This window comes from Sturnira hondurensis, unplaced genomic scaffold, assembly GCF_014824575.4.
Source record: "Sturnira hondurensis isolate 20B ecotype Veracruz unplaced genomic scaffold, ASM1482457v3 Scaffold0015659, whole genome shotgun sequence".
Classification (NCBI taxonomy): Eukaryota; Metazoa; Chordata; class Mammalia; order Chiroptera; family Phyllostomidae; genus Sturnira; species Sturnira hondurensis.
This window is the reverse complement of record NW_028088290.1, coordinates 1,814,609-1,832,277: the sequence shown is the minus strand read 5'-3', so window position 1 is coordinate 1,832,277 and position 17,669 is coordinate 1,814,609. Positions and strand designations below refer to the sequence as shown.

General features: G+C 35.3%; 1 protein-coding gene across 2 annotated transcripts in view; it reads left to right on the top strand.

Moving 5' to 3' along the window:
- The window catches only part of DYNC2H1 (dynein cytoplasmic 2 heavy chain 1), a 346,577-nt gene that overhangs the window by 94,329 nt on the left and 234,579 nt on the right, over positions 1-17,669 (top strand). For both annotated transcript variants that reach the window (XM_037065338.1, XM_037065337.1), the window contains exons 44-51: positions 566-717; positions 1,684-1,828; positions 3,427-3,529; positions 4,122-4,289; positions 10,403-10,533; positions 11,654-11,902; positions 12,405-12,513; positions 15,684-15,797. In XM_037065338.1, coding sequence (XP_036921233.1) covers positions 566-717; positions 1,684-1,828; positions 3,427-3,529; positions 4,122-4,289; positions 10,403-10,533; positions 11,654-11,902; positions 12,405-12,513; positions 15,684-15,797 — 1,171 coding nt within the window. The remainder of the gene's footprint in view (positions 1-565; positions 718-1,683; positions 1,829-3,426; positions 3,530-4,121; positions 4,290-10,402; positions 10,534-11,653; positions 11,903-12,404; positions 12,514-15,683; positions 15,798-17,669) is intronic.

The window sequence follows — 17,669 nt, the reverse complement described above, 5'->3', positions numbered from 1 at the left end:
AGGATGGTGCTGGAGTTAGACTTCCTCAGTCATGTTCCTTTCTGGCTGTGTTAGTTCATTAGTCTCCCTCTTTGTCTTTGTAGGTATTGGAGACCATACATTTTCAGTCAGCATGGAAGATTTTTATTTATCTGTTCCACATCACATTAGAAAGGCTAAATTCTAAGTTAGCACTTACTGTGCTTATATGTCTTCGACTGTACCTATACCACATAACTGCAAAATGTAATAAAATATTTGTAGAGAAAAACCAAAATTTTAAAATATTTTTGTTTTTTTCATTATTTGTGATAATTGCTTGTGAATTTATACTATCACCTGAATTTTAATGTTTTATTAGAGAGAAAGCATTTAAAAAACAATAATTTAACTAACATTTATTGAACACAGTCTTGAAGAGTATTTTTTTCAATGAGGTAAGAATTTAAAGTACATTTCAATTTTAAATTCTTGAAATAGGTAGAGGATGATGATTGCCCTCATTTGGAAATGAATTGTATGCAAAAGTATATCATGATTAGAAAATAGCATTAAACTTTTATTTTTTTAATTTATTTTTAAATAGGTATTGACATATCAAGGATTTTATGATGAAAATTTGGAATGGGTTGGTTTAGAAAATATTCATATTGTGGCTTCTATGTCAGCGGGAGGAAGACTGGGAAGACATAAGCTTACTACCAGATTTACCTCTATTGTTCGTCTTTGTGCTATAGAGTATGTATCTCAGTGTTTTAATTTGGGGTGGGGGGGGACACATTCACATTGTATTAAAGGTATCCATAAATCGTATTTCTCCAAAATGTAGAATGTCCAAATAGTCAAACTCTGATACTAATTTTTGCCTGCCCTTCTCAAATGATAGGCAATAATTTAGGATAATAAAGGATTTAATTAACACTTGTTATATATTAGGAATAAAATAGAACTGTTTTTTTTGTCTGTGCTATAAAACATCAATGCGAGGAATCAGAATGTTAAATTTTAAATTTAAATTTTCTATGATTTTGAAAAACAACACTATAGAAATTTTGGAAGATAACTAAACAGAGAATTTAAATCTGAAGAATGTTAATGGCTGACAGCGTTATTCCTAATACATCCACCCATCTCCATGGTCCATAATTGTTACAGGACTTGAATTTCATGGTTATGGATCTATCCCCTCTGTTATATATTGCCTTATAAAATCGAATTTTTATGTTTTCATGCTAATTATAACCATCTATTAACATTCTTCTTTCAGAAATGTTATAGCCACCCATGAAGCTGTATTGAGATTGACTTTAGTTTGGGAGAAAGAATTTGATTTTATTTGTATTCTACTCTTACAGTTCTGAGACGTATTATTACCGCACTATATACAGGCACCATATAACTCAAAATTCTTCTTCTTAAGCAAAGCTTTCCTTTTAGCCCTTTCTAAAGATCAGTGGTTTTTCAAGCAGTTATATTTTTAAGTGATTTCTTTGGAGTCCTTATTAGGACCCTCAGTATTTGAAAACATAATTTGAAATCTAATTTGGTTGCAGTGAGAATAGGAATGTTGAGTTTGGCCTCAGCCCCTGAGTAAATCTTGGTGGTCTCAAACAGCACAGTTTGAAAACCACTGCTATAACTAAACGTTAGAACAATGATTTATTTCAACTTCTTTCTTATATTTATTTCAATTTTCTTTTTTAGTTACCCAGAAAGAGAGCAATTACAGACAATTTATGGAGCATATTTGGAACCAGTTTTACATAAAAATTTGAAGAGTCATTCTATTTGGGGTTCTTCATCAAAAATTTATCTATTAGCAGGATCTATGGTACAAGTGTATGAGCAGGTATATATTTATTTAGAGTATGCTTTGGTTTTCATGTCTATTTGTATTACTTCCAAGGGACTGCCTTTAATTCTCATCTGTGTTGATATTCAGGCTTTCTTTTCCTGTTGTGTATTAGGCCTTTTAACTAGAGAGTAAGCTCTGTGAGTACAGATGCTCTTTGTTCTTTATTCCCTATTGTATCCCTGGCACAGTTGCAAGTAGACAGTAAATATTGACTGAAAGAATCAGTGGGTGGATGATTATTCTGCTGTTAGCTCAAATTTAGAATATTTAGGATGGAGTTCATCTTTTTTCCAAAACTAGATCTTTCTCTTGACTTTTATTAGTTCCTGTCTTGCAGGCTTCAAACTCAAGAGTAGTGTTTGATGTTTATTTCTTACCTCTTAACTGTGAGGAAATGTCTAAAGTATCCTTCCTTGGAAAAGTAGGGTGATACTTGCAAATAGCCACTAACGATGGCAAAAGACATTATCTTTCCAGTGCCAGTCCTAGGAATGCAATGGTGGCTGAGTCTCTATTCTTTTGAAGTTCACAGTCTAATGAGGGACCTAGTCATATATAATACAGTGCCGTGAGTATAACAACAGTGGCACAAGTTACAAAAAAAGCATCGAAGGGGGACTAAATAACTCCATTGTGTGTGGTAGTTGATAAAGGGAGGTGAAATGTGATCTGAATTTTTAAAAAATGAATAGTAATTTACAAAGTGACTGAAGATAAAAAGATCTTCCTAGGTAAAGTGAATAGTATGTGAAAGTTATGAAAGTGCTTGTGGTAGTTGCTTTTTATAGTATTGCAGTTGAAGTGGGGAAAAATAAGTTAGAAAGAAAGAAATTCCATGTTTTTTAGCCCTGACTAGTGTAGCTCAGCTGGGTGGACATCATCCCGCCAAGTCAAAGGTCCCCAGTTTGATTCTGGGTCAGGGCACGTACCTGGGTTGAAGGTTCAGTCTCCAGTGGGGCTGTGTACAAGATGGGAACATCACATCTATGTTTCTCTCCCACTCGCTCTCCTTCCTTTACCCTTTCTAAAAAATAAAATCTTAAAAAAAGAAATTCCCTGTTTTAAAACACTTTTTTTTCAAATGTTCAGTGGTCAAGGCCAGTAAGAGCAGTATCTCTGTCCATAGACAGAAAGGGGCAGACTTTTTACTGGTTATATATTGGAAAGTGACACTTTGATAAGTTAAAAGCTCAGTGGCTCCTTGAACATAAGTTGACTCTTTGGTTCCCAGTATTAGAAAATGGGCCTTAACCTAGATCTGTGAGTGCCTTGGAATTGCAAGCACCGTTTTATAAAACTTAGGTTTGAATTTCTGTAGCAGCACTTTTAACATTTCATTTCATTTCATTTATTTTTTTAACATGGACAACATTTAGCAGTTTGTTGAAGCCCATGAACAGCCCTTCTTAGAAAATGTTTTAAACTGCATGAAATATAATATACAAGAGAACTAAGGAAATCAATTAAATTGAAATACACTTCTAACCATTGGTAGAAATTGGCATTTATGTGAGTCTGAGGACACTGGAAAATTTAGGGCAATCATATCATTAAGAAAACAGGCAGATGACTTATTGCATTTTCTTATTCAGGTGCGGGCCAAATTTACAGTTGATGATTATAGTCACTATGTTTTCACTCCTTGCATCCTTACCCAGTGGGTCCTTGGTTTATTCAGATATGATTTAGAAGGAGGTAAGTTTTGCTTTCATGATTTTAAATCGCTTTTTTCCCCTTATGCCACAGAGTATATGTGTGTGTGCGTGTATGTACATGTTTGTGTCTTTACACTATATATTGTGTTTGTGGTAGATACAAGACATGAGTATTGTAACTATTTGTGGTATTTAAAAAACTGTAAGTAAAATAACATTAATGTGAAATTTAAATAAACATTAAATTTAAACATTGATGTTAAAATTATAATAAATATTATATCTTCTCATTTAAAGTATTTATGATCATCATGATGAAAAGATGATTTTGGGAAAAATGAAATAATTATTCTTTGTAGCCAAAGCATATTTATGTGCTTTTGGGGATTGGCATTTTTATTGAACAACTAGAGAGAATAGTACTTAATGTATACTTTAAATAATAAAAAAAATGTACCAACTTATTAGCCCAAAGAATCTAAACGTTTTTTTCTCTTTTTTCTATTTATCTGATGCCAAAATTATGGTATGTAGACTCTTATTCTCTATTTCTTTCTACTAATATGTTGAAACTGGCCAATTTAAAGTTAGTTGAATTTTATTACAATTAAAGAAAATTTTGCCTTTTTTAGGACCTTCAAACCATCCACCAGATTATGTATTAGAAATTGTAGCATATGAAGCACGGCGCTTATTTCGTGACAAAATTGTTGGTGCAAAGGAACTTCATTTATTTGACAGCATTTTAACATCGGTGTTTCAAGGAGATTGGGGGTCAGATATATTAGACAATATGGCAGGTAATATAGCTACCGAGTTTATGTATATATATATATATATATATATATATATATATAATAATTTATGTATATATGTAAATATATACATATATACTTGTATGTTATGGGAACTTTAATTTATTAATAGCATGATTTAATATGTCTAAACAAATACAAATGTTGGGTAATTTTAATGTTTTTTATCATACACTGTCATTTTTGCTAGATTTCAATAATTATATTCCAAACAAAGTATGATGATGATAATTGTTTTGAGGGGACAGAAATGGGTTCAGGCTATAGCATTTTACATTTGCGATTCAGGATTGTATTTTCTGAAGGATTTTCGCTAACAAATTTATAAATATATATGTTACATATGTATGAAAATTAAAGATAATTGTGAAAATCCACATTTGGTTGTAATAAACTTTGGCTTGAAACTAATGCATGTTCTCCTTCTTGTCACTGTTCATAATATCAGCAGAGAACTTTTTACATATTCTTGTTACTAGCTTCACCTATTGTTATGATAAACATTCATTATTGTTATGATAAACTTTCATCATATAGTGAAAGCAGCTATGTTGCATTTGAAATTATTACTGCTTAATAACAAATTTGCATTTTGAAAACTGCTGCGGGATTAATGCATGTGATGAAAATCATCTTGGTGAAAGGATCTTTGGTAAAAAAAGGACCATGTTATGGAAATATTTTCTAATGAGCTAGCTTTCAAGCTATAAAATGAGTTTCTATTCTATCAGACTCTAAAGTGAGGCTTCAAAAATATTTCATAGAATACCTTCTATACAGGGTGGGGGAAAAGTAGATTTACAGTTGTTTGTATGGAAAATAATACAATAATTAATAATCAATGATGTAAGAATAAGCTGTGTTTCATGAACTCACAACTATGAACCTACTTTTGCCCAACTCTGCATTTTGTACATTTCCGGATTCAATATTGGTTCCAGGGTCATGTTACATAAGCCAAAATGAACTGTAAAGGTGATAAGGATGTTGAGATTGATGGAAGTACTTTTCTAGGTGCTGTTTGAGTTTTGCAATCAGGAAGTAAGGTCAAGCGAACCTAAGGTAGGAGGAAGTGCTGAGAAAAACCTGATAATAGTACACAGTTGGCTTGATTTTTAGTGATGGTTTTTGTCCATGTGGCCTATATTTTCACAGCTTAGTATGGAGAGGTTTGTTTCTTAAATCATGCCATCTTTCTCATAGTCTCCTATGTAGTACTCAATAAATAATAGATGCTTTTTTCTCAGTACTTTACTTTTCAATGAAAAGTTGTAATTTTTTTTTAAATACAGGCTTGATACATGTTAGATCTAGGAAAATAGGATTTTTGTATAGGGAGATATTTATCAAGGAAAAATTAATGTTGGGACTTAAAAATAAATTAGACACATTATTGTGCTCAAGAAACCTGTAATCCAGTGGCAGCTAGTTATGAAAAGCCCTTGCTTGCAATTAGAACTGTTGCTGGTCTGTTTAGATGCCACAAAGATTTGTGCAAGTAGGTGGTTAAACTGGTCATTAGAATACAGCATGAAATATTTTATAATTACCATAACTTCTCTGAGTATATTTGGAATAAATGTTTGATGTTAAGGGTATAGAAGAGTTAGAGATTCATTTTTTGAGGACTCTACTTTGAAACTTTTAAAAGTAAATTTTTCATTTTAAAATGATTGTAGACTCATATACAGTTGTGAGAATTAATACATAGAGAGCACATGTATCTCTTACTTGGTTCTACCCAGTGGTAACATCTGGCAAAATTATGGTACAAGGTAACAACCTGGATATTGATATTGATAAACTTAAGATCTAGAACACACCACAAAATCTATCACGTTATCCTTTTGTAGTCTGTCTACCCTGTGGAAACTACCAGCTTGTTCTGTATTTAGTTTTGTTGTTTCAAGAACCTCATCTTCACTCAATAAAACTCTCCAGAGATATACATATGCAGGTTGTTGTATATTTACGGAGTTTGTTTCTTTTTATTGCTGAGAGTAGCTATTCAGATCAGCCAATTCTTCAACTGCTTTGTTGAAGGACATTTGGGCTGTTTTAAGTTTTTTGCTTTTAGGAAGAAAGCTGTGATAAAAACACATGTACAGGTTTTGTGTGTGAACATGTTCATTTTTCTGGGATGAATCCTAAGGAGTGCAATTACAGGGTTGTATGGTTCTTATATGGCTATTTTTAAAACTGTCACTCTGTTTTCTAGTGGCTATATCATTTTACATTCTCATCAGTGATATTTCAATGGCAGAATTGCTCTGCGTCCTTGTCAGCATTTGGTGTTGTCACTGTTTTTTATTTTAGCCAGTCTGATACGTGTGTATTGATGATGTTGTGGTTTTTTAAAAAAATATATTATTTATTTATTTATTTTCAGAGAGAGGGGAAGGGAAGGAGAGAGAGAGAGAGAGAAATATTAATGTGTGGTTGCCTAACATATGTCCCCTGCTGGGAACTAGCCTGCAACCCAGGCATGTGCCCTGACTGGGAATCGAACCGCAATCCTTTGCTTCACAAGCCCATGCTCAATCCACTGAGCTACACCAGCCAGGGCATGATGATGTTGTGGTTTTGATATGCATTTTGTTGACAGCTAATGATGTTGAACACCTTTTATATTTTTCATGGGCTCATTTGCCATCTGTATATCCTCTTCAGTGAAATGCCTCTTGATCTTTTGCCCATTTTGTAATTGTATTGTTTATTTTTTTTACTGTTGAGTTGTGAGAGTCATATATTCTAGATACTAATCCTTTGTCAAATATATGTTTTGCAGATATTTCTCTCACTCTGTAGCTTGTCTTTTTATCATCTTAATTGGGTCTTTCACTCATAAAAAGGTTTTCATCTTATGATGTCCAATTAATTAGTTTTTATTTTTAAGGACCTTTTCGTGTCAAATGTAATAGCTGTTCAGTCCTAGATCCTGAAGATTTCTTTCCCCCTCAATGTTTTATAGTTTTATATTTTAACTCAGTTGTCTGCTTTGAGTTAATTATTTGTATAAAGAGCGAGATTTAGGTCAAGGTTTTTTTCTTTGTCTATGGATGTTGACTCGTTTGTGCACCATTTTTTGAAAAGGCTAACTTTCTGCCTTGAATTTCTTTTGTGCCTTTGTCAAGAATTAGTTGTGTTAGCCTGTTTCTGGGTTCTCTACTCTGTTCTGCTAATGTACCTGTCAGTCCTTCTGCCAGTGCCATGCTGTCTTGATTACTGTAGCTATATAATGGCTTGAAATTGAGTAGACTGGCTCTTCCTGCTTTATTATTCTTTAATTGTTTTAGTGATTTAAGTTTCTTTACTTTTCCACATAAATTTCAGAATAATCTTATTTATATATATAAGCAATATTGCTGAAGTTTTGTTAGGAACTGCTTTAACTCTGTATACTGGTTTGGAGAGAGTTGACATCTTCTAGTCCATGAACATGATGCATTTATTTATTAATCTTTGTTTTCTTTTATCAGTTTGTGTAGTTTTTCTTGGATTATTTTCTTGGAAAAATTTTTTAAAAAATATATTTTATTGATTATGCCATTAGAGTTGTCCCATTCCCCCCATTCACTCCCGTCCACCCTGCACACCCCTCTCCCACCATTGCCCCTCTTTCATTCATGTCCATGTGTCACAAGCTCTTTAGATTCTGTATTTCCCATAGTATTCCTGCCCTCCCCCCTATTTTCTACCTACCATCTATGCTACTTATTCTCTGTACCTTCTCCCCCCTTCTCCTCCTCCCACTTCCCTGTTGCTAACCCTCCATGTGATCTCCATTTCTATGGTTCCACTCCTGATCTAGCTGTCCTCTTGGTTTGCTTTTGTTTTAGGTGTGGTTGTTAATAATTGTGAGTTTGCTATAATTTTACTGTACATGCTTTTTATCTTCTTTTTCTTAGATAAGTCTCTTTAACATTTCATATAATAAGGGCTTGGTGATGATGAATTCCTTGAATTTGACCTTAGCTGAGAAGCACTTTATCTGCTCTTCCATTCTAAATGAAAGCTTTGCTGAATAGAGCAATATTAGATGTAGGCTCTTGCCTTTCATGACTTGGAATACTTCTTTCCAGCCCCTTCTTGCCTGTAAGGTCTCTTTTGAGAAATCAGCTGAGAGTCCCATGGGAACTCCTTTGTAGGTGACTGTCTCCTTATCTCTTGTTGCTTCTAGAATTCTCTCCTTCATTTTAATCTTGGCTAATGTAATTATGATGTGCCTTGGTGCGTTCCTTCTTGGGTTCAACTTCTTTGGAACTCTGAGCTTCCTGGATTTTCTGGAAGTCTATTTCCTTTGCCAGATTGGGGAATTTCTCCTTTATTATTTGTTCAAATAAGGTTTCCCCTTGCTCTTCCTCTTCCCCTTCTGGTACCCCTATAATTTGGATATTGGAATGTTTAAAATGTCCTGGAGGTTCCTAAGCCTCTCCTCATTTTTTAAAATTCTCGTTTCTTCATTCTTTTCTGGTTGGTCATTTTTTTCTTCCTTCTAGTCCACTCCCTTGATTTGAGTCCCAGTTTTCTTTCCATCACTATTGGTTTCCTGTACATTTCCCTCCATTTCAATCAGTTTAGCCTTCATATGTTCCTCTAATTTGTTGCTAAAATCAACCAATTCCGTGAGCATCCTGATCACCAGTGTTTTGAACTGTGCATCTGAAAGGATGACTATTTCTTGGTCACTTAGAATTATATAGGCTCTGGGGCTTTGAGCTGTTCTTGAGCCATAATGTTTTGGTCTCTTTGCACCTGTTATGTAGGAGGGGTGGACCCTTAGATGTTCACCAGGGCTGGGTGACCCAGTAGCTGGGTTGTGACGCTGTATGTGGGGGAGAGGTCAGAGAGGAAAAAAAATGGCACTTTGCTCCACTCAGCTCTCTCTCAGATTTCTGTCCCCTCTGCGGCTTCCCACAAGCAAATTGGCCCCTTCTGGTGCTGGTTCCTGGGTGTGCGGGCCTGTGTACTCTCCAGGACCCTGTGGGTCTCTCTAATGAACTCTCTGTGGGCCTGGAAACCTCTCTTGGCCCCTTGATCCCGAGAAAGTCTTTCCAGTTGGTGCTTTCAGGCTGCAGTTCCCGCTGGGGCCCTAACCTGAGCGGTCTATCTCACTGTTCACTCCTTCACTTGGTTTATCTGTGCGTCAATGTGTAACCAAAGTCAGCCACCCTTTGCCCTCACTGGGTCTGCCCCTCGCCACCCAATGGCTGGGATCCACCAACCACTTTTGCTCTTGGGTCAGTTGGACCCAAAGGTCTTTCCAGCCTGACCCCACTCCGCCGCTGACTCCGCCCCTCTTACCAGTCTGGCTGAATGGTTCATTGTTGTCGGACTTCTGTACAGTTTGATTTTCACTGTCTTGGCTGTATTTTTGTTTCTAAAACTTTGCTGTCTCTAAATTTAGTGTGGGAGGGGGCACAGTGTTTCCACCTGTGCCTCCATCTTGGCCAGAAGTCTATTTTGTTGGAAATTTTATATGTTATAAATTTTTAATCCTTACTTGAAGGTATTTTTCTATTGATTTTAGAGAGGAAGGGTGAGAGAGAGTGCAAGAGAAAGAGAGAAAAAAATTGATGTGAGAGAGAAAGATTGGTTGCTTCCCACACACGGCCCATACGGAGTATGAACCCATAACCCAGGCACATGCCATGACTTGGAATCAAACCTGCAATCACCTTTTGGTGGACAGGATGATGCTTCAACCACACAGGCCTGGATTTACATGTTATTATTAATCTATAAATTTTATATAGAGATTCTGGAGAAAGAGAAAGAAAATAGGACCGATTAGAAGGGGACAAATAGGAGAAAGTTTGAAGGAAGTCATTTTTGAGGGGTAAGAGAAATAGGATGCAAAGATAAAATAGGGATCCTATCAGTTTGTTTTTAGGTAGAGTTTGATTCAGCAGTCTGTCTTTCTGATTTGACTAATCTTATTGGTCTTCCGAGGCAAACTTGAACATAACTTATCTTTGCCTTTGTGTAGATGATCTTATTTGAACTAATGAATTTAACAATAATTTCATGAGAAATGTGTTTTATTGATCCTTCCATTACAGATAACACGTATAAAACAGTATCTTTTATTTCCGCAGACAGTTTCTATGTTACATGGGGAGCCCGACACGGCTCAGGAGTGAGGGCAGCTCCGGGGCAGCCGCTGCCTCCACACGGAAAACCACTCGGAAAACTAAATTCTGTGGATTTTAAGGATGTTATTAAAAAGGTACAATGTGATCAAGAATTTGGGTTGGGATTTGATTATTATTATCATCAATTTTGAAAATATTTAATACAAGCCTTTTGAGGGCATGGAATACAAGATTGTAGAATAGACAAAGCTGGTTATTTTGGAATTTAGTTCATTCTGGCAGATCTAATTAGATGTACATGTATTTACACAGATGTATAAGATACTTGATATTGGAAATATTAATAAGGCTTAATATTAATTGGGAAATCATCTTAGGGTAGTGATGTCAAACCTCAGTGAGTATAAGAGCCAGAAAATGTACTGATTCCTGGGTCCCCTCCTGAGGAAGGCGAATTCAGTAAATGGGCCCAGAGATGATGGGTTTTGCAGATGATGTTGATGCTGCTGCATCACTGAAACTTTGAATGGCACTGCCTTAGACAATTTTTTAAGTTTAATTATAGTAAAGAATAAGAAACAGTATTATATGTGATTGCTTTAAAAATTGAATATTTATATTGGAATTTAGTGTGGATTATATATCAAGACAAATTTTTTATAGTCTGTTAAATTGATTAATTTGTCTGGAATGGATATTGCAAAATTTGGGAATGTGCAAAGGTAAGTATATGAAGTCTGGTTGTTCTCTCTCTTCCTTTTCTCTATCACTTAGTTCCTGGCAGGGCATCCTACCTGTGTGGGGGCTTTTGATTCCTGTCCAAGCAGTGCAGAAGAGCAAGAATTCACAAAGTGTTTTCTAGGCACTGGGATTGTAGAGTTTTAGGATTGTTATGTATAGTCTGTGCATGCTGATTTGATTTGTAACAACTGGTATAATTTGAGGGCTTTTGAGGTTTTTAAAATTAATATGGTATCTCACACTGCTTTTTACTAGTTGTAGTAATTATGTTCAAAAGCAACTGATTATTGTGAACCCTTGGATTTGTTTGATATCATACATGTTTTTCTGTAGAAAGTGCCATAAAGCTTGAATATTGGATAGATAAAATGTAGGGTGTGCTTTTACAGGTAGTCACTTAACCCCATTTCCAGAGTGCATCTAAAGTGAATATCTTAACCTAGATATTAACATTTTTATTATGTGATTGTGTCTTATATTGATTATAAGATATTCTTTGTGATTTTTTAAAAGGGTCTTATTCATTATGGACGAGATAACCAGAATTTAGATATTTTACTTTTTCAAGAAGTGCTGGAGTACATGTCCAGGGTAGACAGAGTGCTGAGTTGTCCTGGAGGCTCCCTCCTGTTGGCGGGACGCAGTGGGGTGGGCCGTCGCACCGTCACCTCGTTGGTCAGCCACATGCACGGGGCCGTGCTCTTCTCCCCGAAGATCTCCAGAGGGTATGAGCTCAAGCAGTTCAGAAATGATCTCAGACATGTGAGTCACAGTCTTTTTCTTCACTTGGTCTTAAGTCATAATTAGTTACTGTTCTAAAATCCTTTAAAGATCTTTAGGTATCTGGTATACAACATAGTCTTCATTTTAATTTTGATGATTATTTTCCCATGATTATCAGAAAATCATGTTGTAATGCACAGACAGGAAGAAGATCCCCACTAGGATTTTAAACCCTCAGTTACCCCAGAATGGAATGTTAGGTGAACATGAAAGAAGCAAGGGGAAGTTTATTTGGGATGTATGTAGATAAGTATAAAAATGATTGTCTAGTTTTGTTTTACTGTGTCCTGGCTATAAAATAATGAAAATTTCCCCCAATAATATCCGGTGATCATGAACTGGATTTACTTTACAAACTGTAATGCTAATGTTGAACTTTTTATTTTGGTTACTGATAACAAGTGAAGAAAGAAATAGTGTGACTCCGTTTACGCACCAAGTGAAGGCGCGCTGTTCCCGTGTGTGTTTTCTGGTTGTGCAGGTGCTGCATCTCGCCGGCGTTGAAGCCCAACAGATTGTTTTGCTCCTTGAGGATCACCAGTTTGTACATCCTGCGTTTTTGGAGATGATCAATAGTCTTTTGTCTTCAGGCAAGTGAATGGTTTCTAATTATCGACAACAAAGTTATAGTGTGAACATTATGCAAGTAAAAAAATTTTTGTGTAAAATTATGTTTCAGAGAACTTTTGGCATAGCTCTTATTAAAGTGACATGGGGTTAAACATTCTCAGAACAAGAGAATTGAGAAATTTGTTTCTATAAAACCAAAGGATTAAAGAATTATGTGAGATAATTACTAATAGTGAATACTGGTGAGTATAGCCCTCTCACTAGTTTTTGATGGGACTGTGATCTGGTATAACCCTTTGGGAAAGTGATCAACCAGTTCCTATGTACTTAAAAAAATGTGCCACACCTTTTGATATAGCAGTTATATTATCTGTAGAAATTTAACTTACAGAAATGAAAGGAGTAGTATGTAAGGAAATAATTTTATTGTAAATAAAACTGCAAATAAAATAATTGTAAATTATTTGTGTTTATTGTAAGTACAAATAATGTACAATAAAACATTTGTAGAACCTCACTATCCATCACTAGTGGAATGGTTGAATAATTATGGTATGATCTTAATATGGACGTATGAATGCAGATATCATCCAGACAATGTGGGATCTTGTTTTTGTCAAATCGTGGTATGCTCTTGCTGTCTCTGGAACCACCTGACCTTTTCGGTGGTTTCCTGGGCAGCATACCGGCAGTTTCTTGTACTTTTCCTTTTCTGAAGAATTTATGAAATTTATTAGAATCTCTTTGTAATGAGTAATCACTGTTAGTAGAATTGGTATGTGGTAGCTTAGTTTTAAACTTGGACCAAGAATATTTTGTTATTTAAATACAAAATAAACCTTTTTAAATGTTAGTTTCAACTTTCCGGGTTCTTCTATTATGGGGCTCCCAGGACAAACATGTTTGATTCAGTTTTTTTTTTCATATCTCAATTTTTAAATATTTCTATTTTTTTTATTTTTGGTGGGGGAAGAGAGAGAGAAAGATAGAGAGACAGACATCAGTTTGGTTTGTTTTCCCACCTAATCTTGCATTCATTGGTGGATTCCTGTATATGCCCTGACTGGGGATAGAACCCACAATCTAGGTATGTGCCCTGATAAGGAATCGAACTGGTAGCCTTTCACTTTGCAGAACAACTCCCAACTAACTGAGTTACATCAGTTAGGGCTGAGTCACTTATTAATAAATACTTGTTTTGTATCATTCTAGGTAGGCTGTAGATAAAATTGTCTTTAGAATTTTAAAATCTCTGGTTGAAAAAACATTTAATTTCTAATATGAATGATCTATACTTTAGTGTCCTAATGAGATGTGTAGACCAGGGCTCTAGTTAGACACATGGTAGGCCAGTTTTTGTTAAAAGAGTTCAGGGGTAATGGCAAGTGAAAGTGGTAGGTCTTGAGAAAGCATGAAGTGGTGGTGGTCTTTTTAGAGAATAAACTTTATTTTTAAGGTGCATATTCTTCACGTTGCATATTGCTGAAGTTGTCACTAGATGGAGACCTTGTTCATTTTGGGTGAGGTGAAATAGTAGACCAGCTTTACAGTCTTTTTCTTTGTGAAAGCAAATACCCAGATAAGCATTAACCCAGTAATTATTGTATATCAGGATAAATTGGTCTTTATGGAGATATAACTGCAAAAATCATGAGTAAAGTTTAATTTTGGTAAATTTAAATTATGTCAACATTTTTGGAGAACACACACACACACACACACACACACACACACAAATTTATTTATTTTTTAGAGGGAGTGAAGGGGAGGGAGAAAGGGAGAGAAACAATCAGTTGCCTCTCACACCCCCCAACCAGGAACCTGGTGCTGAACCCAGGCATGTACCCTGACTGGGAATCAGACTAGTGACCTTTTGGTTTGCAGAACAACGTCCAACCCACTGACCTACTCCAGTCAGGGCAACAAAAAGTATTTTTGAAAAATCCTTCCAGAGAAAGTACTTAGTAGACCTTTGTCTCCCTTTTTATTTCGAATTCTTATTCCCTATCATGTATAATATGTTAGGAGAGCCAGCTTTCTTTGCTAAATTTGAGGAATCAAAAAGTATCTTTGTATGGCTGCAAGTTAGAGAAAGATATAGAGTAGCTATGTGTGTGTATGTGTTTGATTATGGTGTACAAGTTTGGGGAAAGGTGAGTGGTCTGAGGCTCTGAGTTGAGCCTAAAGAAAAGTGGAAATCAAACTATGGTGAGCCCTAGATGGATGCAGTGCTTTGGGTGTATAGCAAAAGAATTTTCACTTAGTCTTATAGTTTCTTATGAAGTATAGATATATTGGTTTAACAAATATTTATTCAACATCTGTTATGTGCCAGACCCAGTGCTAAATTCTGGACTTACAGAGGTGAATAACACATGGTTCAGGCCTCTATCAAATGCTTATAGTCTTAACTTTGATTTGCCTTTCATCATTCTGTTGCCTAGTAGCAGTTCATGGATTAGTTCTTCTGACATCTAGTATAAGTTTACACATCTGTCTATTCACTAATTTATTTATTTATCTAACAAATGCTTGTTTGCCTGCTACTTTGCTAAGATTTCCCTAGGGTTAATATTGAACATGATCAAATATTTGTCTCCTAGGAATTCAGAATCTAATTGGAAGGCAAGAAAAGTAATTCATTCATGATTCAATGATGTGATAAATGCTAAACAGTAATATGTTTGGATATTATATGAAATAGAAAAGAGTCCATTACCTGGCATATGGGTAGTTAGGAAGGCTCATGGGAATAGCAGTTGGCAAAGTAGTATCTTGAAAGATAAATGTTAATTTGGGGGGAACATAAGGACCAGGGGAAGACTGTGGGTTCATACTGCAGAAAGGGAGTATTTCATTATATATATGGAACACAAAAATGTTCATTGAGGCAAGAACTCAAGGTCTTGTCAGGGAGGGTTGAAGAAAAACCTTGGAAGGCAGATAAAAGGATAGATCATGAATTGTCTTGAATGGCGTACCTAGGAGTTTGAATATTGTTAAGTGAAGGGAACAGATGCAGATTTGTAGATAATATTGAGGTGATAAGGTTTGTATATTTTGGGAAACAAAGATTAAATAAGGGCAGATTATATAATACAAAAACAGAAAAAGCTTTGTGTGTGTAAAATGTGTTTTGAGTTAGTGTAATGCAACTAACATTCACAAGAGATGTAACGTTCTTCGGTAGGCGAAGTTCCTGGACTCTACACTCTGGAAGAATTGGAGCCCTTGCTGTTGCCTCTTAAAGATCAGGCTTCACAGGATGGATTTTTGGGACCAATTTTCAATTACTTCACATATAGTAAGTGACGTATAATTTATTAATCCATTCAAACTCTGGTTCATGTGAAATAAATATTATTTAATTTACCTTATTTTCTATAGATTGCAAAGGTATCTTAAATTTTGGGTCCAGGTGGTAATTTATACTTTTTTTTGGCTGAGCTTTTAGAAAATAACATTATGTAGCCTAAAGGCTAACCTATAATAAAAACATGTTAGCAAATTTTACAAAGGGAAAGGATGAAAGTGGTAATGTTCTTTGAAATATTTACTGCCTTTGTTTTCATGTGGTAAAATAACTGTTTATGCCTAAGAAAATTAATGAACTATTTAGTTTTTGCCAGACTGTATTTATTTAAAAACTAAAAAAAAACTGTTATTATTACAGACATGGTTTTTTGAAATATATTTTTTATCCTCACCTGAGAACAGTTTATTAAATTGCTTTTAGAGAGATAGGAAAGGATAGAGAAAAGCATTGATGAGAGCATTGATCAGTTGCCTCCCATACATGTACAAACCAGAGCACCCGAACTTGGGATCAAACCCACCACCTACGTGTGTTCTTTGACCAAGAATTGAACCCACAACCTTTCAATTATGGGATGGCACTCCAACCAACTGAGTCACACAGGCCAGGGTACAGGAACAGTTTTATGTGTACTCTAGATATCTAAAATTGAATAAGTACAAAATAAGGCAATAATATCACCCAGACTTTAGTGTTAAATTTATCTTCTTTATTTTTTGAAAGGAATATTTATTATTGGTGAAATAGAGAAAATTATTAAAGAGCTACCCTTCCTTCCCTCTCTTGCATGTTTACAAGGAAATTCTAACACATCTCTAAGAAACATCATCCTGATGCTACAATTTTTTAAAGTATATTTTATTGTTATGCTATTACAAATTTCCCAATTTCCCACCTTTAACTCCCCTCCACCCTGCAACCCCCAACCCTCCAGCATTCCTCCCCTTAGTTCATGTCCATGGGTTGTACATAGAAGTTCTTTGAATTCTGTTTCCTATGCCATTTTTGACCTGTCCCCATCTATTTTATATCTACCATTTATGCTTCTTCTTCCCTGTACTTTTCCCACTATTCCTTCCTTCCTACTGCCCACTGAAAACCCTCCATTTGATGTCCATTTCTCTGATTCTGATCCTGTTCTAGTTGTTTGCTTAGTTTTTGTAATTCTTTTTTTTTAGGTTTGTTTGTTGATAGTTGTGAGTTTGTTGTCATTTTACTGTTCATAGTTTTTGATCTTCTTCAACTTCTTATATAAGTCCCTTTAACATTTCATATAATGTGGGCTTGGTGATGATGAACTCCTTTAACTTGACCTTATCTGGGAAGCACCTTATCTTCCCTTCCATTCTAAGTGATAGCTTTGCTGGATAGAGTAATCTTGGATGAAGGTCCTTGCCTTTCATGACTTTGAATACTTTTTTCCAGCCCCTTCTTGCCTGCAAGATTTCTTTTAAGAAATCAGCACTCCTTTGTAGGTAATTCTCTCCTTTCCTCTTGCTGCTTTTAAGATTCTCTCTTTATGTTTAATCTTGGGTAACTTAATGATGGTGTGCCTTGGTGTGTTCCTCTTTGGGTCCAACTTCTTTGGGACTCTCTGGGCTTCCTGGACTTCTTGGAAGTCTATTTCCTTTGCCAGATTGGGGAAGATTTCCTTCATTTTTTTTTCAAATAAGTTTTCAGTTTCTTGCTGTTGTTCTTCTCCTTCTGGCACCCCTATAATTTCAATATTAGAATGTTTAAAGTTGTCCCAGAGGTTCCTAAGCTTCTCTTCATTTTTTTGAATTCTTGTTTCTTCATTTTGTTCTGGTTGGATATTTATTTTTTCCTTTTTTTCTAAGTCATTGCTTTGAGTCCTGGTTT